This window comes from Lissotriton vulgaris, chromosome 3_1 (genome assembly GCF_964263255.1).
Source record: "Lissotriton vulgaris chromosome 3_1, aLisVul1.2, whole genome shotgun sequence".
Lineage (NCBI taxonomy): Eukaryota > Metazoa > Chordata > Amphibia > Caudata > Salamandridae > Lissotriton > Lissotriton vulgaris.
In genome coordinates, this window is record NC_141689.1 from 772,797,015 (window position 1) to 772,820,033 (window position 23,019).

General features: G+C 47.4%; 1 protein-coding gene across 1 annotated transcript in view; it reads right to left on the minus strand.

Annotated features, from left to right (window-relative positions):
- The window catches only part of CEP120 (centrosomal protein 120), a 375,016-nt gene that overhangs the window by 222,294 nt on the left and 129,703 nt on the right, over nt 1-23,019 (minus strand). Inside the window, exons 6-8 of the mRNA XM_086961084.1 lie at nt 21,771-21,968; nt 15,529-15,753; nt 4,643-4,853 (exon numbers count right to left, since the gene is read on the minus strand). Coding sequence (XP_086817210.1) covers nt 4,643-4,853; nt 15,529-15,753; nt 21,771-21,968 — 634 coding nt within the window. The remainder of the gene's footprint in view (nt 1-4,642; nt 4,854-15,528; nt 15,754-21,770; nt 21,969-23,019) is intronic.

Sequence of the window (23,019 nt, forward strand, 5' to 3'; positions counted from 1 at the left end):
GTATGTATGTTTATTACCACATCCACTTGTTGCTCATTAAGTATCGTCAATGTAAAGCTCTGTTTGCAATGGGTCTCCTATATTATCCATAGACCTCATACCTATGGTGGATCAAAGGAGAATATCATATGTATGTTTATTATCACAACCACTTAATGCTTAATAACTTTATATAGGGCAATGTCCTGCTGGAGACGGGTCATCTATTTTATTCGTATACTATACACCCCTTCTGTACGTAATGACCAATATCAAATGTTTGTATACTACCTCATCTTTTTTTTTCTTCTTTTCTTATGTTTTTATACTGTATACTGTAAAGCGCTCTGATACCCTCGTGGGTCACGTTTGCGCTATATAAAACTGTATAAATAAATCAAATAAAAAATAATTCGCGCAAGAGTAGGTGACAGGAGGCAGCGAGAGTCAAGCTCCTTCTGCTTAGGGCAGGGATTGCTGGATCTTGAAGTCCCCTTGTGGGCACTAAAGAGGCCCCCACACACAGCTAGAAGACCATCAACAAACAACTCATCAGCCACTTGGAACACAACAACTTTCTGGAACACACCGAATAAACTCACCTTGGCCACAGGCGACATTCGAGCTATAATGGACCGGGAAGAAATCGCAGCCCTTATCCTACTCGACCTCTACGCAGCATGGAATACAGTCTCCCACCACACCCTCGTCAGAAGACTGCACGATACAGGCATCCAAGAATTGGGCCTCAACTGGATAGGATACTTCCTCACAGGAAGAACACAGCGAGTCAGACTACCATCGTACACATTGGAATCCAGGGAGTGCATCTGCAGAATCCCTTAAGGTTCATCACTCAGCCTACCCCTGTTTAACATCTACATGACTCCACTCACCAGCATCATCAGGTCCAAAGGCATTACCATCATATCCTAAGCATTTGACACCCAACTCATCCTCTCTCTGAAAGGCAAGTTCACAGCCAGCAGATCAGAATTGTCTAACTGCATGATCAACCTAGCCGGCTGGATGAGATCCAACTGCCTGAAACTCAACTCTGACAAGATGGAAGTGCTTATCTTCTGGAACAAGAATTCTCCACGAGACTCCACCTTTGGGCCTTTAGAGCTTAGACCAACACCCACTCTTACCGACCATGCCAGAAATCTAGGAATCATCTTGGATGACAAGTTCATCATGACAGAGAAGGTCAATGCGGTCAGCTCCTCCTGCATCCACATTCCTTGCATGCTCAGCAATATATATTTAAATGGCTGCCCCTGAACACCAAATGCACTATCACATAGGTCCTCCTCACTTTCAGATTAGAGTATGGCAGCACATTCTACGCTGGGATGTCCAACCACCTACTATACCATCTCCAAACCATCCAGAATGCAGCAGCAAGACTCATTCTTGACCACTAATGACGCACTCTGATCTCACCATTACTGAGAGAGTTCCACTGGTTCACCATTCACAAACACAGACAATTCAAACTCCTCACACATGTATTTAAAGCACTGCACAACATGGGACTTGCATACTTGAACAAACGCCTGCACTTCCACCAGGCTCCTGCACTCTGTCACACACTCACTCACAAACACCCCCCGCATCCACAAGAGCAGAACGCGAGGTCAAACACTCTCCTACATTGCATCCAATAATTGGAATGACTGCCCTCAACACATCAGAGCCTCCTCCTCACTTCTTGAATCCCGCAAGAAGCTGAGACTGGGCTCTTCGATGAATTCCTGCAGAGCATGACACTCAACCCCTTAATCCCATGCCTACATGCCTGCTCCAGGGCCTGGATAACCTAACAGGTGATTAGCTGTGTCATACAAATCTACATAATACACATGGTAAAAATGTCGTAAACCTGAATAATTAGTCACTATCCTGATGAGATTCATATCCCTTCACCAGAAGGGGAAATAGTGGGTAACATTTGCAAATTCAGGACTTTATGGCTCTACTCACCCAATTATTCTGGAATTCTTTCTACCTCATCCAAAGTGTATCGAATAGAACTCTCTTCTCTCCCAATTCAGTGCAAAAAAGTGACTGCTCCAATACCTAGAGATTCTGTCAGATATGATGCTCTGTGGGACAGGATTTAGGATAGAATATGCAAGACAGCAATCACTTATGTCGCTTGAAAAGAATAGGGAAAATACTTTTTTAAATTCAACCATCTTTGTAGTATCAAAAATTAAAAGAGTATAGAGACCGGTTCTGGATCTCAAGAAACTCAATCAATGGATTCCAAATCAGCCATTAAATATGGAGTCATTGCAAAAAGGTATTTCCATGATTTATACTCAGGCCTTCTTTGCATCCAGGTACTTTCAAGGTGTCGAACTGTATGTTCCAATTGGGAAAGCTCACCAAAAGTATCTCCGATTTGCTGTGTGGCAGGCATTGTCAATTCTGATAACTTCCCATTTGCTCAAAAAGACACCCATGGATTTGTAAAAAAAATGTGAAGCCTTTTGAAAGAGTACTGTATGCAGAAAGGAAAATGCTGCATCCAAAGTTGGACCGCTAGTTCAGTTGTGCTTCAACAACACATCTAGTGCAGGTCCATGTATAAAGAGTTTGCTCTGTTCTACTGGAACACAGATTATTGATCAACTGTTGCAAGTCTCATTTAACCCCTTCCAAGCCAATAGAATTCATATGAGCAGAATTCCAAACTGTCTTGTGGAGCCTGTTCTTACCAGAGCACTGTGTGGTTTCTCTTTTACAGATCGAAAAGCTCCACTGTGAAACAGTGGTTAAAGGTACAGGGCCATATGGTCTTGAGAGTTTATCGGGTGCCCTGGGCAAGGTTCGATATCTAACCTCTACAGAACAATCTACTGTCTCCTAGAGGATGACATAAATTCAGTAATTTGAATGAAGGTTCTGTCTGAGCTGAAAGAGTCTATACAGTGGCTGCTTCAAACAGTTGATCTCAAAAAGGGGATTTAGTAGGATTATCAGGCCCAGGGTAAGACAAAGGCATATGCTAGCTATAAAGGTTGGGGGATCCACATGAATGGGTCAGGAAGCTCAGGGTCAATGGGCGATGAAGGAAAAACAAATCCTCCAAGCAGAAGGAACTGTAAGCAGTCAGAAGAGGTTTAAATGTGTTTTCTTAAATTCTGAAACATCTTTTAGTTTTGGTCACAAAAGACAATATAGTTACCAAATATTACCTCAATCGTCAAGAGGATACCAGGGTGAAGATTCTAAAGTCTTTGACAAATCAGGTCATGTTGAGCGCAGAAAGAATTGTTCCTTCAATCAAAGAAGTGCATCTCAGCTGTGCAGAGAATTAAAGGGAGGACTTTCTAAGCAAAGTCTTTCCCTCATCAGTTAGTGTTTTCATGACTGTATGCAAGAGACTGGACTGTTCTGTTCTGGATTTGTTTGCCTAGTTTCTTCTTGAGGTTCTACGATTCACTTGCAAGGGTGCAGATTCTCTAGCAACACCATGACATAAGTGGCGCCCATATGTGTTTGCCTCTAGCTTCTGAAGGTGAAGGAGTAGTGGTTTTAATAACACTACGATATCGGCCACAATAGAATTAGTTTCCTCTGGAATTTGTCTCTGGTTTTATAGTCAATAATTGCTAAGCGTCAAACTCCTCTTTTGACTTTCAATCATGAAGGGCGCCTGCTTGGGTCCAAGCAGGCACTTGTAATGCCCCCTCCAACATATATGCCCAAAGTGCCAAGCACCACATGGGGTACGGATGTTTGAAAACATCCCCTTTTTCTATTGTGGCCGCATCACAAGCCACAATGGAAAAAGTTTGGATTACGATCGCCTACATGGCCGTCGCATCATAATTTGGCGGGTGGGACCACAGACTACTTGTGGGTCGGTCCCAATTCCGCTACAGTGTCGGTCAGATGCTCGTCCGACCATCATCGCAATGAGGCCCAACATTTCTACATAGAAAGTTGCACCACACATTGTAAAGGAAACATCCTTAGGACAACGCTCTTCTTGCGCTCAATGTTTTTAAGCATCAGCATCAATCCTTAGACTTCTACACACACTTGTATTGATTGTGTAGTGCAAGACATATTATGGGAAATGCCTAAAAACTGCTACTTATTTAACAAACTAACACAGGAGTTCACAGATACACTGCATTGTTAAATTGTTTTAGATTAATGTAGTTTAGTAATGTATGTGCAGAATGCCATACAGAAACAAGTTTAGCAATCTGTTAACCTAATTTTAAAACTTAAACCTGGAAGGCTCCGTACTTTACTCTTCAGTCAAAATGTAAAATGTTTCCAGGATTCTCCATTTGCAACAGCAAATTCTAGGGGGGAGGTTAGTAGTTTTGGGAGATGGCTTCTAGAGTAGTTCATGTAGCTCTCAGATTGCAATTTTCGTTAGTACCCTGTCTGTTCATCCTAGTAGATTGTTAAGAATTGTATTTTAAAGGCTCCTGATAGCCAGCAAATTTGGCAATATGCCTTTGTGACACTGAAATGGCAAATGTCTAACAAGATTACAATACACAAACAACACCTTACTGCCTCAATACTCACCCCCTAAGTTTGGTTTCCGGTTGTGATCTGCCCAATGACAAAGGTATATGTTTTCGTATTTGTACAATAGGAAGAGCAAAGACATGCTAATAGGAATCCTTACCCTGGTGCTTAGCTCCAGTGCTTCGGTCATCCTGCAGGCTTTCGGCTTCACTTCCAGTTGCATCATCTTTAGTAGGAGGTGAGTGACTGAAAGGAGGTGGTGTAGACAATCTCTGAGACTGCGGACTAGGACTTTGCTGCTTTTTTGGTGTGGGAGATGTGACCTGCTTCTGTACTGCACTTTGATTTTCGGTCTGCAGTGTTTTCATGGACTGCACAGGGAAGGAAAATTATCTTTTTATACAACAAAAATTATTTTCATACTTACTTCTTACAGGGTTTACATCTCATGGGAATTCTATGACAACAACTTGCTAACTGTTGGAGCTCAGGCACTTGGTGCAGCAATGAGTAAAACACAGTTGCTTCAATTCAATTCCCATTTTCACCTAGCTTGATACTTCTTAAGTAAAAACACAGAATTACCTATTTTTTGTTCTCCTGATGAGGAATATCTGCCTCCAGATTCACCCCTTTCAGCACCATTGGACCAGGGTCAAGACTGATTTGCATGTAGCAGGGTCCAAACTGAGGTGGCAGGGGTATGCAAAATATTGATGGGCTTTGATGCAGCCCAGATTAAGTAACATAGGCCGAGATTAATTCAAGCATTCCATTGATCACTATTTCTATACTTTAATATTGTGCCCTTCAGTGGGACAGGTATGCCCAGACGTGGGTCCAGTGCACACTGCATCACTGGAACCAAGCTATACCCAGCAGATTATGCCATAACAAGGGCAAAACTGGTCCTGGGTTGCTTGTGTTCCGGTTCAGGGAGGACTTCGCTTGGCAGTTTAGGCTGGACTGTTTCTATTGGAGCAGGGTCAAGACTGATTTGCATATAGCTTGGTCCAATCTGAGATGACATGGTGTGCAAAATAACGATGGCTCGAGTAATTACCAGTGGCTGAAATTAAAGCATTCCCTCCACCCCTTTTTGTATACTTTGGGATCTATGGATGATTGGAGTTATTTACAGTGGGTTAAAAGCAGCAGCAAAACATTATTGTTCTCTTACAACCTGGACACCAGGTTTAACCCCTTCCCTAAAGGGCATTTTTTCCTGCTGTGCGGGGGAAGGGGGCCGCGTGCGGCGCTGCCGTGCTTATGACAAGCTCAGCTCGTCATGAGGCGCAGTGGAGCTGCACTCATGAAGAGCTGAGTTCGTCACGGCCACACCCGTTTTGGAACGTTCAGCACAGCGGGGAAATTATCCCCATGTGCGAATGTTCCAACGGCCGTGACGAGCTCAGCTCGTCATGAGTGCAGCTCAACCGTGCCTCATGACGAGCTGAGCTCGTCATTAGCACGCAAAGGGTTAATTTCAAGAAGGGTACTTGACAATCTAAATTAATAGGGACCCATCAGATTTAAATACCACAGAATTACTGAAATGCAGATCACAATATAAACCAGATCATGTATAAACCAACAATTGGTAAAGTCAATAGGTCTGGTGTTGGCAGGCTGTGCAATTGTTAATTTATATTTTATTGCCTTCATATGCTACGAACGTAAGGAAAAAAAACGTGGCCATCTAAATGTAACTGCCACGTGTCTGCATTTACAATATAAATGATGGGGCTGTTTTAGTAGTGATGTGTTTAAATAACAAGCCCTTCAGTTGTGAAAAGCATGTTATTATCATTAGTGCTGAAGGAGAAACAATTGCAGCCTAACCAAGAAGTGACATCACAGGAAGCTACTATATTACTTAACGACTTAATTTTAAAAAGGGGACAGAAAAATAAATCACTGTCTAACTGGGCACCCAAGTGTAGGCAAAATAAATACTTGGTGTTTAATGCACTATAAAAAGGAATTAAAAATTTTTTTTAAAGCACACTTTATGTCTGCTTTGTCACTCACTGAAGAGAAAGGAGCTACTTCTTGGTGGATGTCAACAAATTGTGCACAGGCTTTGTGTAGTCACTCAAAGTGAAGGAATCAAATGGGTAAAGAGGGCCGTCGCATTTCTCCATTTTGCACACTGTGGTTGGCAGAAGCAACATGTGCATGACTAATCAATAAAGCCATCTGACAAAAAGGCCTTCTCGGTATGTATATTATGGATGGGGAAAAATCAATGGTCCAGCGAGATAGTCAGAGGAAAGACTTAAAAATAAAAGCAAAGGTCATTATATTTTAGAAAACTTGAGTTAGGCAAGTGTTTATTAGATATTCCTCGAGTTGTGTATAAAAAACTTAATATTTTCAAAACGTGGTGGTAATTCATGTGGTTACTAAGTGTCCCTCTTTAGTCAGCTCTAACTGCGTCAAGGCTCCAAGTTGTTAATAGGGTTTCCACCAGCTCCAGATGCAATTGCTTGAAATGTCAGAGGGTTTGGCTTCAGCCTAGACATTTGCATAGACTATATTGCTAACATAATTATTTGTTTCCAACAAAAGTCTCTATTTTAATGGAAACAGTTGAGGACACCTTACTATTCAAATGCACTAACAGCCCCTAATGAATACAAGTGTCTTAAAATGTTTAGTCTATGTGGGGGGCAATTATTTAAGTGGGATATATGCTTTTGTAAGGGCTAAATGCAGATACTCAAAGAGAAGGTCTCCAATGGCTGAAGTAGTCTGAACGAATAACCTATATTTTCTGCTATGGTGGGAAGAAGCATAATTGGCGTGACATCTGAAAAGACAGATGACAAAAGAGGGTTGTTTGAATGACTGTGTATGTATTTTAGCATATTTTAGTAGATTTAGCCTAAGAAATGCGTTACTTACCTGTAACAGCAGTTATCCAGTATTGGTGTCTTTCATAGATTCACATGCCTGAATCATTCCCCGTCGTCGAGACGGGAGCCTCCGGTACATAAAAAGTAATGTCCTGTAGACATACATAGAGAAAATAGGCCTAAGGGCCTCGCCTTAGTAGCCTTTCCTCGTCCTTATGTAAAAAAGGACCAAACTCTCACAGTCAGCCAATCAGCTCCGACCTCCCTCTAGAACCTTCCTGGGAGGAGCCTCAGTCCCTCAGATTTTCGTACGCACACAGCTAGGTTGGCGTAATACTGTCAGAGAGGGATGTGAGTCCTGCCAGGGGAGGCGGGAGGGTTGCATGTGAATCTATGAAAGACACCAATACTGGATAACTGCTGTTACAGGTAAGTAACGCATTTCTTATCCAGTATTTGGGTGTCTTTCATAGATTCACATGCCTGAATCAGAGTAGCTAGCAATTATATATGCACATTTGTGATGCAAGTCGCTCTGCAGTCATGTCAGACAATATACATATCGTCAATAACATGGAAAAAACAGCGTAAGCAGAATCTTACAATCATAATGAATGTGCATACCTGGATGGTGGGATGTAGGAAGGCTCACCTCACTGAAAGAGATGGCGCAGCACCGCCTGGCCCACAGCCGCATCCTTCTGAAGCTCGATATCCAGGCAGTAGTGCCTGGAGAAAGTGTGCGGAGACTTCCAGGTCGCCGCCCGGCATATGTCCAAGATTGGCACTCCAGCGAATAGCGCCGCTGACGAGGACATCGCCCTGGTGGAATGAGCAGTAACACGATCAGTCAAAGGCCGTCCGGGCTGGTCGTGGCAGAATGCAATCGCTGAGGAGATCCATCTGGAGATGCTCTGTTTCGTAAGAGGCAGGCCCAATCTTGGGCTGCTGTATGCCACGAACAGCTGTGTAGACTTTCTGAGATCCTTGGTTTTATCCAAGTAGAACTTTAGGCATCGTTTGAGATCCAAAGAATTCCTTTTAAATCAAAAAAAAGAGATCCAAAGAATGCAGTGCCCTTTCCGCCGCTGTGGAAGGGTTCGCAAAGAAGGACTTAAGGACAATCGGTTCATTGAGATGAAAGTCCGAAGGCACCTTTGGTATAAATTTAGGGTTCGGTCTCAGCACCACCCTGTCTTGCCTGAATTGCATATATGGTTCCTAAATGGACAATGCTTGTAGCTCGCTAACTCTCCTGGCCGATGTCAGAGCGAGCAAGAGCGCTGTTTTCCAAGAGATGTGTTTGATAGATGCCCGATGAATGGGTTCAAACGGATGTCTCATGAGCTGGTTGAGTACGAGATTCAGTTGCCAGTTCGGAGGGACCTTCCGAGGCCTCGGAAAGGATCTGTAGAGTCCCTTTAGGAATTGTTTGACCAGCCTACTTGACCACAGGGAAGGTCCTGTGAAGGTCCTAGTGAACCGAGAGATAGCTGCCAGGTGAACCTTAATGGATGCGTGTGCTAGTCCTGACTGTGCCAGATGTAGAAGGTATGGCAATATCTGTTCAGGGGTGACATCAAGCGGCAGCAGGCCCTGGTCCGAACACCAAATGCAGAACCTTTTCCACTTGAGGGAGTAGGTTTTGTTCGTACTGCCTGCCCTCGCTTTCGCCAGAACCTCCCTGCAGTCCTGCGGGATATCTAGGCCACCGAACTCTCTGTGCTCAGGAGCCAGGCCGATAACTTGAGCGAGTGGAGGTTCGGGTGCTGAACCTGTCCGTCGGACATCGTGATGAGGTTCGGGTGCTGCCTCAGGCGAATTGGAGGCCTGATGGAGAGGCGAAGCAGATCCGAGAACCAGTGTTGTCTCGGCCAGAACGAAGCAATCAGGATCAGGGTGCAAGGCTCTGCTTTCATCTTCCGGAGGAGCCTCGGGATCATCGGAAACGGAGGAAAAGCGTACGCAAACACGCTGAACCAACCGATGGAAAAAGCATTTCCCAGTGACCCCTGTTGGGGATGCCAGCTTGCGTAGCTTGGGCATTTGGCGTTCCCCTTGGTGGCGAACAGGTCGATTTTCGGGACACCCCACTGAGAGAAGATGTGAGCCAGAGTGTCGTCGTTCATTTCCCACTCGTGGGAGAGGGAGCTCTGCCTGCTGAGGGCGTCCGCGATGGTATTGTCCTTTCCGGGAACATAGTCCGCTTTGAGCGAGATTCCGTGCAACACCAGCCAGTTCCAGATTTTCTGCGATTCGCGTGATAGAGAGAGCGACCGCGTTCCCCCTTGTTTGTTCAGATAGTGCATCGTCGTGGTGTTGTCTGTTTTGACGAGCACCGGGGAGTTCCGGATGCGTGGCAGGAAGGCTTGCAGAGCAAGATAGACCGCCCTCAGCTCCAAAAGGTTGATATGGAGCAGCTTCTCCTGATCCTCCCACTTGCCGCTGATTCGGAGGTCCTGGAGAACAGCGCCCCAGCCCTCCAGGGAGGCATCCGTCGTGATTACCAGAGGTGCCGCCGGAAGAAGAAACGGCAAGCCTGTCGTTAGATTTTTGCGATGCCTCCACCATTGTAGACCTTTGGAAATTTTTGGCGTTATCCTTACGATGTCTTCGAATGAGCCAGTACTTTGAGTCCATTGTCTCGTGAGAGCTTCCTGCAAGGGGCGCATCCTGAGCCTGCAGTGAGGGATGAGGAGTATGCAGGAAGACATCATTCCGAGTAGGGAGGTGTAAGTCCGGACTTTGAGGCTTGTTTTTGCCGCCACAGCCGTGGCTAGGGACAAGATCTTGTCGGTCCTTTCCTTCGAGGGTAAGGCTTTTGCGCACTCTGTGTCCAAAGTAGCCCCCAGGAAGGTAATCTTTGTCGTAGGCGTAATGCATGACTTTTTGAGATTGAGGGTCAATCCCAGCTTCTGAAATAGAGTGGTGCAGGCGTTGGAGGATTCGGCTGCGCCTTCGGGTTAGGGTGCTTTTACCAGCCAGTCGTCCAGGTAGGGGAAGACTTGGTGACCCAGCTGACGTAGAAAAGCCGCCACCGGAGCAAGGCACTTCGTGAAAATCCGCGGTGCGGATTTCAGGCCGAACGGAAGGACTCTGAACTGATAATGTCGGCCTGCCACCTCGAACCTCAGGAACTTTCTGTGACGCTTGAGGATGGGGATGTGGTAGTAGGCGTCCTGGAGATCCAGGGAAATCATGAAATCCCCCTTTTCCAGTGCGCCTAGGATTTCCTGTATTGTCACCATCCTGAATGATTGGCTCCGTAGGAAGGTGTTGAGCGCCCGGAGGTCCAAGATGGGTCTCCACTTGTCTTCCTTCTGTCGCACAAGGAAGAAGTGGGAATAAAATCCTTTCCCCTTTAAGGATGCTGGAACCCGTTCGACGGCTCCTTTGTGTAGCATGACAGACAGCTCCTGGAGAAGGAGGCGTAGGTGCTTGTGCGCCCGTCTCTGGGGAGGTGTATTGGGAGGGATGTTGGTGAATTCGAGGGAATGTCCGAATCGTATCATTTGCAGGGCCCACCGGTCCGTGGTTATTTGTTGCCAATTGTTGAGGAAATGTGTCAGTTTTCCTCCAATTTGAAAGGATGGAGAGGGTTGTAGGACTGGCTGGAGTAAGTTGTCACTGGCGGCCGCCAGCGCCCCTCTTGGGATTTTTGCCTCTGAAGGTAGATCTGCCATAAGAAGATTGTCGACCTTGTTGCTGCTTGTGCTGGTATTGATTTCTGTTAGTGTACGAATAAGAGGACCTGTTCTGATAGGAACCCCTATAGGAGGACTGACCTCTGGAGCGGTTGCCTCAAAAGGACTGGTTTCGTGACTGCAACGTGCCCAGTGCCCTGGCGGTATCTGTGTCCTTCTTTATGGCCTGTAGTGCCTCATCGATTTTTTCTCCAAAAAGATGCTGGCCATCGAAAGGCATGTCCAGCACCTTCGATTGGACCTCCTGGCGGAAAGATGTAGCTTTTAGCCAGCCCTGACGGCGCAGAACAGCAGCTCCAGCAAGCTGACAGAACCCAGTCATGGCTGCATCTATAGCACAGTCGATTATCTCTGCAGCCGAATTTTGACCTTCCACGAGGAGAGCCCTGACTTCGCTCTGGACTGCGTCGGGCAGTTCTTGTACGTAAGGGGCTATGTCCTCCCAGAGCTGGCGATTGTAACGCCCCAGCAGTGCAATGGAGTTGGCCACTTTGATTGACATGGCTGACATAGTCGTGAACCTTTTTCCAATCGTGTCCAGTTTTCTGCCTTCCTTGTCAGGAGGCGCGGACAGCGGGGAGGACGGGTTGCGGGAGTGTTTCTGGGCCGCTTGAGTAACCACCGAATCCGGTTTGGGGTGGCCGTTGAGGCAAGCCGCCGCCGCAATCTGGGCCTTATATTTCCTGTCCAGGCGTGGCACCACCGCGGGTAAAGAAGCGGGCGTTAGCATCAATTTCTTGCCTTGCTCCCATAGGAACTCAATAATCGGAACTGATTTAGCAGACTTTTGGTTCTGCTCTTTGAAGTCGTGCAAAAAGCATTCCGTTGCAGTCGATTCCACGACCATATGGAATCTTTTAGCCGCCCTGTCCACCAGTTTGTGGAAACCGCCAATGTCCACAGGCACCGAATCTGCTTGGCGTGGGTGTGGCGAAGCTGGAGACGACGAAGCTGGGGATGATGCTCCATAGGCATCTTCGTCATGCTGGTCCGAGTGGACGTCGTGGACCTCTCCTTCCTCCAGTTCTTCTTCCTCCTCTTCCTCTTCCAAGGATTCCTCCGCCTGAGGTTGGACCTTGTCACGGGGTCTCACCTGAGGTCGGAACTGTTCGCGGTTATTTTGAGCGGGAGGTTGATTTGGGGCGGACGCCGGTGTATGTGTGACAGGCGTCTGATTCGCACTGTCCACATCTGGGAAGCGTTGTTTGTAATCTTATACAAGGTACCGGAGGTCATTGACCAGGGTCGCCGGCAGGCATATCATTGGGGTGACCTCCGTGCGGACACTAGTGTGGACGGAGTGTTCCTGATAGCTGTACTCCTCATGCTCCTCATCAGTACTTTGGCATTGGACGTTAAGGTCCGAGATAGAGGTAGCGGGACCCGGGTGGTCCTCCTCTTCAGACTCCCGGAGGTGGCTGCATTTCCACTCTGCTTGGAGACGTTGCTTCTGGGGTAACCTGCAGTTTGGCGGTTTTGCCAGACGTGGCCTGTAATCCTGCTGCAGTCGAGGGCGCCATTGACGGCGTTAACGAGAGGGCCGACACTTCGACCAGTTTGGGTTTCTTCCAGGGTGCTGTCAGTGCCATTCCCGTCGACGATTCGCTCGTTGACGGAGCCTTCTTCATTGCCGGCGACGACACTGTCGTCGACGAAGACCTGTCCGTCGTGGACGACGATTTCGACGTCGATGTTGTCGTTGGCGGCGCACCCGTCGACGGTGAGCCCGTCATCTGCGCCTTCGTAGACGTTGCCGTTGTAACCGGTGTCTTCGTCGTCGACTCCTTCGTCGACGTCTTTGTGTTTGAGCCTCCCGTCAACGTCTTCGTTGTTGACGGTGGGTCCTTCGGCAGCGGCTTTGACGACGATGGGCTCGTCAACGCTGACGTCGTCGGCGGGGACTCCGCCGTCGAGAAGGTCTTCGTCTTTGACGACGATTTCAGTAGAATGATAGAGGAAACAGGTGTACCTGAGGACGAGGATGCAGTCGTTGTTGTCGTCGCTGAGGGCGACGACGCTGACGTCGTCGACACTGTGGTCGTGACCGAGGTAGTCCTCTGGGTATGTCTGGTAGTAGACAGAGCAGGCTTTTTAAAAGTTTGATCGTCTCGAACAGACACTGAAGATGTCATAGATTTTGCCTCTGAAGACTTCTTGTGTGCCTTCTTAGGAGGAGTGTCTGTGTGGCCAGGGGAAGTTGCCCTGGGCCTCTTTTTAGAGACTTCTGAGGACTTGGAAACACTGCCTTCGGAAGATTCCAGAGTGTCTCTGTCCTTAAGCCTGTCGAGCCATACGAGAAGACGAGCTTCTCTGTCCTTCACAGTCTTTTTAGGGAAGGCTCTGCATATCCTGCATTTGTCCGAGACGTGGTCCGGGTACAGGCAATACAAGCACAGATCGTGCTTATCATCCGAATGGATCCGTTTCTTCCCACATGAAGAGCAGGCCTTGAAAAGGGCTTTCTTCTGTGCTTCCGACATGGAAGAGGCCTTTTTCTGCGATTCCAACATGGAATAAGGCAGTGAAGGGAAACACGTACTGTAAGAACAGTGTAGTGAATCAGTCTATTGAAGAATTGAGATCGAAGAAGCACTTTCAAAGAAAGATCGATGAAAACCTGAGGAGAGCTCAGGCTGGAGACTCCCTAGCACAACGTGCGGTAGAAAATCTGAGGGACTGAGGCTCCTCCCAGGAAGGTTCTAGAGGGAGGTCGGAGCTGATTGGCTAACTGAGAGTTTGGTCCTTTTTTACATAAGGACGAGGAAAGGCTACTAAGGCGAGGCCCTTAGGCCTATTTTCTCTATGTATGTCTATAGGACATTACTTTTTATGTACCGGAGGCTCCCGTCTCGGCGACGGGGAATGATTCAGGCATGTGAATCTATTGAAGACACCCAAATACTGGATAAAGCGCCCGTTTAGGCCAGACCTAGAAATAAAAAAGTAGGTTTGAAAAAATGAGGAATTATAAAGAGTTAAGATGTTCATCTACATCCTTAAGCCTCACCCTGCATTTCCCTGCTAACACACAATTTATTACCTGTTAAGCAAGTTTTATTGAGCCCCAAACTTCAGAACACCTGAACTCTTGAGCTTAGGTTTCATATGATTTCTAATTGACACTAAAAGCAGAGGTTAGCATTAGAAGTTTCAACCAGATCACAAACCGCTAACTATGATTACCAATTGATACCACCAAAGCCATAATCCTAGTGAATATAGTGAATGCCGATGTTACAAAAGAATCAACTACTAACAACCAGTATACGTAATAGAAAAGGGCATATAAATCTCTAGGGAAAATGCTGGTTGGAAGCAGGATAATTAGGCAAATGCCATCTCAACTAAAATATCAATACACTAGAACCACCTAAATCTGTTGTCATAACAGTAAAATGAAAACCTCCCATTTCAAGCACTAGCCCATTGACATACCTCAGTTTCTATGTAATACCTGAACAAATAATAACTGGTCCCATGTACTTAGTTTTTTGCCTGTGTTCTTTCTGCTTGCTTCAAAATTTAAAACACACACGATGATGGACGGAATGTTGCACAATGGCAAAACATTCACCCCCAGTCACAGATCTGGGTTTAATCCATCGTTATTTTGCTCACCAAGTCACCCCAGTTCAGACATGGCCATATGCAAATCAGTCTTAACCCTGTACCTCATGGGAACAGTCTAGACCGAACTGCCAAGCCATGTCTTTCCTGGGCCGGAATCAAGCATCCTAGGACCCGGTTTCTGGCTGTCAGCCGTCTTCAGCCAGGATAGCTTGACTCCAGTCGCGTAGTGAGCACGGGACCCACGTCTGGGCATACCCTTCCCACATAGGGTGAACAGCAAAACACACAAGATGATGGACGGAATGTTGCACAATTCATAACAAATGTTTCATTCCTTAGTTCATGGTCCTGAAGTAGTGATCAAGCCTAAAAAGACATGTAGCAAGTAAAACAAAATACAGCAACAGCAAAATAGATTGCCATGGCGGAGTTCCTAAAGGACATAGCGCAAATGTAAAAGGACAATTACAACACAATCTGCGAAATGTGATGGCTATTTAAAAAAACCCTGCACAAAATTAATATTATTTGAAGTGCCCCACCCGCAAAAAACAAAGTCTGAAAGTCGGGCTGTAAAAACATTCACACTAAAACAAAAAGAAAGCGAGATGTAGCATGGAGGAGACATAAAGGGCAGATATGCATACTCCTGTGCTGCAACCACCTCCCAAAGACTATTACTGATTGCAATTATCATGCAACTATCATGGTGCCTTGACGACCAGTGACTCAGAATATCACGTGAATGTCCTTAAATATTCTTGCACCCCAGGATATAAATGCCATGTACAGAATAGACTACATCCTAAAACAAAACTATTTTTAATTCGACTTTTGGTCAAATTGTAAAACATGTTCTGTGATGATGCTAAATGGGCAGCTTATCATGCAAATAAACCAAAATAACACCATACCTGGTGAGGATTGTCCTTTTGTAGGATTACTGATACTCCGACAGAAGGGGCAGTTTCAAGAGGCACTGGAGGTAACTTCTGTTTGGACCGGTTTGGAGGAACGAGGATGAAAGCCCCTTCAACCACTACAGGGTGCTGCTCTATTTCGTAGCTTCCTTTCTTCAGCAATCCAGTCAACGGTATCTCTGTGCTTCCAAGTGACTGTTCTCCGCAACAAAGATGGATCTGATCCAAACAAAGTCAAATAAAACATGGAATAAAATGCATGAAAATCAAATAAAAACAAAGGAATACAAGTTGAAATCTGTGGATAGTCTATGCTACAGTGTCAATAGTCGATGTTAATTTAGAAGTGGGATAACCGTCAAGTAGTGAGTGTGGCTGTAAGAATGAATTGTTGAGTAATTCTGTCTGGGAGTGGGATGAGGGTACTTCACAAGTTCTGCTGGGAATGATGCTGTTGTGTACAACAATACTAAGACTGCATTCTGAAGCTTGTATGTTATGTAGGTTTAAAGAGTAATGGTGAGGCTACACAGCTTTAAGTTCAAGCATTTTGGGGGTTAAGGCTGTAGCTGCAATTCTTCAATGAAGTATCTTGCATTTGATTTTCCTCAAAGTATATATTATGTAAGTAATTTTGAGGAACAGCACTAGCATTCCATTAACCTTGATCCATGTTTGCCTTTCATGAGGTACATTTTATTCCCATTGTAGCACTCGGCATGGCTTGGAAAAGCTGTGCTGGCCTTCACATTTTTTTTCTGTTGTATCCTGTTTATTCTAGTTAATTAGACAAACTGAAATTCCGTTTGAAGTGCTCTTTGTTTTCAACGTGTTCTTTGTAAGCAGGGCAATGTTAGTCTCTACTGACAGTTGGTCAACCACAGTAACCCCTAATTGGCAAAGGTCTTTTTTCCCCACTGGCTCACCCGTCCAGTCCCCCATAAATGGGATCCCATGCCTATACTCATTGTGTCAGTGGCACGTGACTGCTCCAAGAATATTTCACTGGAGAGGAGTGAATGGTGATGTCAGTCAGGCAAAAATGTCTTTAACAGTAAAAAACAAGCATTTGCAATGTAATAGGTCTCGCATTAGGAAAGTGTGAGCTATTAGTATTGTAAATGACATTTTTTTTTAATGTGTGTTGGCTTTCAAAATATATACATTAATAGCATTGTTATTCACAAAGCCAATAGCTTACACTTTCCTAATGCGAGTCCTATTGGCTATGGCAATGCTTATTGGTAGCAAGCAAGGACAGTGCTGTTGTGGTGCTGAATGATGATGTGGTTGGGCTGAGTGATGTGGTGGTGTATTAGAGTGATGTGGTGGTGTCCCAGAGTGATGTGGTGGTGTCCCAGAGTGATGTGGTGGTGTCCCAGAGTGATGTGGTGGTGTCCCAGAGTGATGTGGTGGTGTCCCAGAGTGATGTGGTGGTATCCCAGAGTTGGTGCTGTCCCAGAGTGATGTGGTGGTGTCTCAGAGTGATGTGGTGGTGTCCCAGAGTGATGTGGTGGTGTCCCAGAGTGATGTGGTGGTGTCACCGAGTGATGTGGTGGTGTCACCGAGTGATGTGGTGGTGTCACCGAGTGATGTGGTGGTGTCCCCGAGTGATGTGGTGGTGTCCCCGAGTGATGTGGTGGTGCCCCCGAGTGATGCGGGGGTGTCCCCGAGTGATGCGGGGGTGTCCCCGAGTGATGTGGGGGTGTCCCCGAGTGATGTGGGGGTGTCCCCGACTGATGTGGGGGTGTCCCAGAGTGAGGTGGTGGTGTCCCCGAGTGATGTGGTGGTGCCCCTGAGTGGTGCCCCCGAGTGATGTGGTGGTGTCCCCGAGTGATGTGGGGGTGTCCCCGAGTCATGTGGGGGTGTCCCCGAGTCATGTGGTGGTGCCCCCGAGTCATGTGGTGGTGAATGTAAATGTAAATGTAAATGTAAATGTAAATGTATAGGCATTTATATAGCGCACTACTTACCCGTAGGGTCCCAAGGCGCTTCGACCGCTGCGAAACCCTTCCTGGCTTCCCTGAGAGATGGTCCCTTAATGGGTATCTCCAGGGTGAGACCAGGCATCCCCGGCGGTCTGGTGGGGCCGTTAGTGAAGATGAGGCAAGCTAATGCCCAGAGTTGCCGAGTGTGATCGCTGATCAGAGTGGGCACCGAGGCGAGAGAATTATCAAGTCCGCTGACCCTGGTCCAGAAACCTGCCGCGCCGGGAATCGAACCCTGGTCCCGGGCCGTCCTCTGCTCTCGGGTCTGCCGCCTCTAACCAGTGAGCCAAACTACTTCAGTCATGTGGTGGTGCCCCCGTGTCATGTGGTGGTGTCCTTGAGTCATGTGGTGGTGCCCCTGAGTGATGTGGTGGTGTCCCCGAGTGATTAATGGTGTCCCCGAGTGATGTGGTGGTGTCCTTGAGTGATGTGGTGGTGTCCCCGAGTGATGTGGTGGTGTCCCCGAGTGATGTGGTGGTGTCCCCGAGTGATGTGGTGGTGTCCCCGAGTGATGTGGTGGTGTCCCCGAGTGATGTGGTGGTGTCCCCGAGTGATGTGGTGGTGTCCCCGAGTGATGTGGTGGTGTCCCCGAGTGATGTGGTGGTGTCCCCGAGTCATGTGGTGGTGTCCCCGAGTCATGTGGTGCTGTCCCCGAGTCATGTGGTGCTGTCCCCGAGTCATGTGGTGGTGTCCCCGAGTCATGTGGTGGTGTCCCTGAGTCATGTGGTGGTGTCCCTGAGTCATGTGGTGGTGCCCGTGAGTGGTGCCCCTGAGTCATGTGGTGGTGTCCTTGAGTGATGTGGTGGTGTCCCCGAGTGATGTGGTGGTGTCCCCGAGTGATGTGGTGGTGTCCCCGAGTGATGTGGTGGTGTCCCTGAGTCATGTGGTGGTGCCCCTGAGTCATGTGGTGGTGCCCGTGAGTGGTGCCCCTGAGTCATGTGGTGGTGTCCTTGAGTGATGTGGTGGTGTCCCAGAGTGATGTGGTGGTGTTCCCGAGTGATGCGGTGGTGTCCCTGAGTGATGTGGTGCTGTCCCGGAGTGATGTGGTGCTGTCCCCGAGTCATGTGGTGCTGTCCCCGAGTCATGTGGTGCTGTCCCCGAGTGATGTGGTGGTGTCCCTGAGTCATGTGGTGGTGTCCCTGAGTCATGTGGTGGTGGTGCCCGTGAGTGGTGCCCCTGAGTCATGTGGTGGTGTCCTTGAGTGATGTGGTGGTGTCCCCGAGTGATGTGGTGGTGTTCCCGAGTGATGTGGTGGTGTTCCCGAGTGATGTGGTGGTGTCCCCGAGTGATGTGGTGGTGCGTCCGAGTGATGTGGTGGTGCGTCCGAGTGATGTGGTGGTGCGTCCGAGTGATGTGGTGGTGTCCCCGAGTGATGTGGTGGTGTCCCCGAGTGATGTGGTGGTGTCCGAGTCATGCGGTGGTGTCCCCGAGTCATGCGGTGGTGTCCCAGAGTCATGCGGTGGTGTCCCAGAGTCATGCGGTGGTGTCCCAGAGTCATGCGGTGGTGTCCCCGAGTCATGCGGTGGTGTCCCCGAGTCATGCGGTGGTGTCCCCGAGTCATGCGGTGGTGTCCCCGAGTCATGCGGTGGTGTCCCCGAGTCATGCGGTGGTGTCCCCGAGTCATGAGGTGGTGTCCCCGAGTGATGTGGTGGTGTCCCCGAGTGATGTGGTGGTGTCCCCAAGTGATGTGGTGGTGTCCCTGAGTGATGTGGTGGTGTCCCCGAGTGATGTGGTGGTGTCCCTGAGTGATGTGGTGGTGTCCCTGAGTGATGTGGTGGTGTCCCCGAGTGATGTGGTGGTGTCGCAGAGTGATGTGGTGGTGTCCCCGAGTGATGTGGTGGTGTCCCCGAGTGATGCGGTGGTGTCCCCGAGTGATGCGGTGGTGTCCCCGAGTGATGCGGTAGTGTCCCCGAGTGATGCGGTAGTGTCCCCGAGTGATGCGGTGGTGTCCCTGAGTGATGCGGTGCTGTCCCGGAGTGATGTGGTGCTGTCCCCGAGTCATGTGGTGGTGCCCGTGAGTGGTGCCCCCGAGTCATGCGGTGGTGTCCCAGAGTGATGTGGGGGTGTCCCCGAGTGATGTGGGGGTGTCCCCGAGTGATGTGGGGGTGTCCCAGAGTCATGTGGTGGTGTCCCAGAGTCATGTGGTGGTGTCCCCGAGTCATGTGGTGGTGTCCCCGAGTGATGTGGGGGTGTCCCCGAGTGATGTGGGGGTGTCCCCGAGTGATGTGGGGGTGTCCCCGAGTGATGTGGGGGTGTCCCCGAGTGATGTGGGGGTGTCCCCGAGTGATGTGGTGGTGTCCCTGAGTCATGTGGTGGTGTCCCTGAGTCATGTGGTGGTGTCCCTGAGTCATGTGGTGGTGTCCCTGAGTGATGTGGTGGTGCCCCTGAGTCATGTGGTGGTGCCCCTGAGTGATGTGGTGGTGCCCCTGAGTGATGTGGTGGTGCCCCTGAGTGATGTGGTGGTGCCCCTGAGTGATGTGGTGGTGCCCCTGAGTGATGTGGTGGTGTCCCTGAGTGATGTGGGGGTGTCCCTGAGTGATGTGGGGGTGCCCCTGAGTGATGTGGGGGTGCCCCTGAGTGATGTGGTGGTGCCCCTGAGTGATGTGGTGGTGCCCCTGAGTGATGTGGTGGTGCCCCTGAGTGATGTGGTGGTGCCCCTGAGTGATGTGGTGGTGCCCCTGAGTGATGTGGTGGTGTCCCTGAGTGATGTGGTGGTGCCCCTGAGTGATGTGGTGGTGTCCCTGAGTGATGTGGTGCAGCAGCACAGAGACTGAAGCCAAGAACACGCAGGGTTGAGTGCTACAAAGCGCGTTCAGTTTCAAAGCACAGAATGATGGAGCCGGGAAAAAGCAAGGGGAAACAGGAAAACACAGGGAGAGTGTATAATGATAGAGGCAGCGGGGGCTGGAGCTTGGACAGCAATCAAGTACGGGTCCAGAAGGAACTGAATGGGAGAACACGGAAAACACCCAGGGCCAAGGAAGGAAGATGCAAGCACACAAGCAAAACAAGCTCTCGGCATTGCTGTGGCGGGGGAGCGTGAGCGCATTCCTTTGAAGTTTGATGCGGGGGTGCAGCAGCCTTTAAAGTCTGATTTGGGGGGGGGGGGAATGGCAGCCCTTGAAGTTTTATGCGAGCCACAGACTAATGATGGTGTGTGAGGTGGCTGGTTTGTGCACGCGCATAGATCATATGAACTGTGTCTAATCTGCCGTTTTGGTAGACTGTTCTTTTCCCCTTACTATAATCTCTCCGGAGCAATGCACAAGCGCATTGGCTCAGGCGAGACCTAAAAATAATCTATTTAATGTATGCACATATTTGAAATATAAAACATGAACATTACAACAAAAACAAACTGCTTATAATATACAGACTAATATTTAAAACAGATATATCATCCTTCCCTATAATTTACCTAACCAATCATTGGCAGGCCACCTTTCGCTCCAAAAAAATACAAGGTGGCGCTTCTTTAGTGCATGTGAGTGGGTGCAAGAGATGAAAATATTCCCCCTTAATTTATAAAGAAAAGCTACTCCCCTGCTATGGACCAATCCATATTCACACTTTATCTGACCTTGACTTCCTCTGCCTGAAGTTTCCTAAAACAAGACACAAAGCAAGACGAGGCATTTTCTCCATTTCGGAGAAGAACTTGAAATTTAGCAGAACCAGATTGATCACTTATACCTCTGAAGTGGGAAAAATACGAGCTCCCTTGTACCAGTAACCGGTAAATAAGACCACAGACGATGCTGGGAGCTGAACCTCTTATGATGGTTGGTCTATCTTGGGCTAAGAAAAAGCCTGCATTTCTGGAATCCTTGCAGCTGTGACTTGTGACAGACTAGGAGCTGGACTACATGAACTCTGGGAGAGAGTTCAAGGGAAGCTGATGGAACATCTGTGTAGAGGTCGACCCTGAGAACAACGAGTCTAGGAGGAGAGAGGCAGGCGATTCTCGAGGCGATGACAGTCAGAAACACTACTAAACTTTTGGGCTGTAGCTCAGTTTCAGAAGGTGCTAGCAGCTTCTGGTTTCCAATGTCAATCAAGGAGTGCCCTGCTCATTCAAACAACAATAGGGCTGGTGGCCCCAGGACACCAGTGGTACACCACACCAACCAAAACCATTAACAGATCGAAGACCCCAACTTATGCTCTTCCTCTTCTAACATCTTGGAAGTGACTGCCAAAGGGTGAATGTAGAGGGAAATTTGTAAAACACTGAATAAAAATCCATACCTGTAGTTTTGGATGAAAGCTCAGGTACAACTGAAGCATTTCATTGCTGCTACGTATTCTTACTGATGCTCTTTCAGGCTCAAAATTAGGGTTCATCAAGTCAGTGAAAGGTTCATTTGTGACATCATTTCCCAGTAAAGAATAATAGAAGAAAAATTCTGGCTGTCTCTGTGGGAGTTTCATTGCAGTAGAAATCAACTACAGGTATTAGAAACAAAGTTGGAATTACTAAAATGATAAACATGTCCTAACAAGAAAATAAAAAGATTACAAATAGAGAGATAAAGTTTAAGTAAGGACACGAAAGGAAAATAATGGTGGAAGAAATATCTTCATAACAGAGATTGTACATTGTCCCAAGTCACTTATAAGTATTCCAATGAAACTGCAAGAAATCGTTTTTTCTGTCCATAACACATTGGTTCTCTTACTACTTTAATTAGGCACAAAACTGCAAGGTTTCAAAATAATACAAATTATAGATTGCACACTCATATAGATTCTACTCCCTACCAAACCATACGTGCACTACTTTTGTGCATCATTTTGCGAAATAAATATGTGAGAAGTTGATTTTACTGGAAGCCTGGGTAATGCAAGACATATAATATCTAACAGCATATCCGCCAGCTGGGCCCATCTTATTGGACAACTTTAGACATCCTAACTTTGCAGTGAACACAACAAAACATGTCAGGTATTGTCATTTTGCTTTCTTTTTTAAGACTAGCCTACGAGCCCTAAAACAAAGAGACATGCCTCAAAAGCCCGAAGAGGCATAATCATTTTACACTTAACACAGGGTAGCTTTCAGAAGATGTAATATATGTGGAAACCTGAGGGTATGTTTGGTAATTACTTGAGGAAAGCGGCGGAGCATGGAAAAGGTAGGTCTTTATTCTTGAAGTGTAGAGAGAGGATCACTTGCTCAGGCTGGCGGATAAACAGCTTAAACAAAACTAGCTTCAAATTAAAACTTATACAATAACCTAACAGTTACCTCCTGTGAATTACACTTTTAGTACATCATAGAAAGAGATCAAAGCCGCAAATCAATTGATCAATATAAGTATATATATGTCTGCATTAAGCAAACATATTTTTCAAAACACTGCCTGCAAGAAAATCGTTACGTGTAAAATCATACACAAAGATTGGTGCCAAAATGATAACCGATCAAATGATTTAAAAAAAAGAGTGGCTGAGACTGAGTTGCATCACCAGTTAGTGAGTCATGGTGAAGTTCATC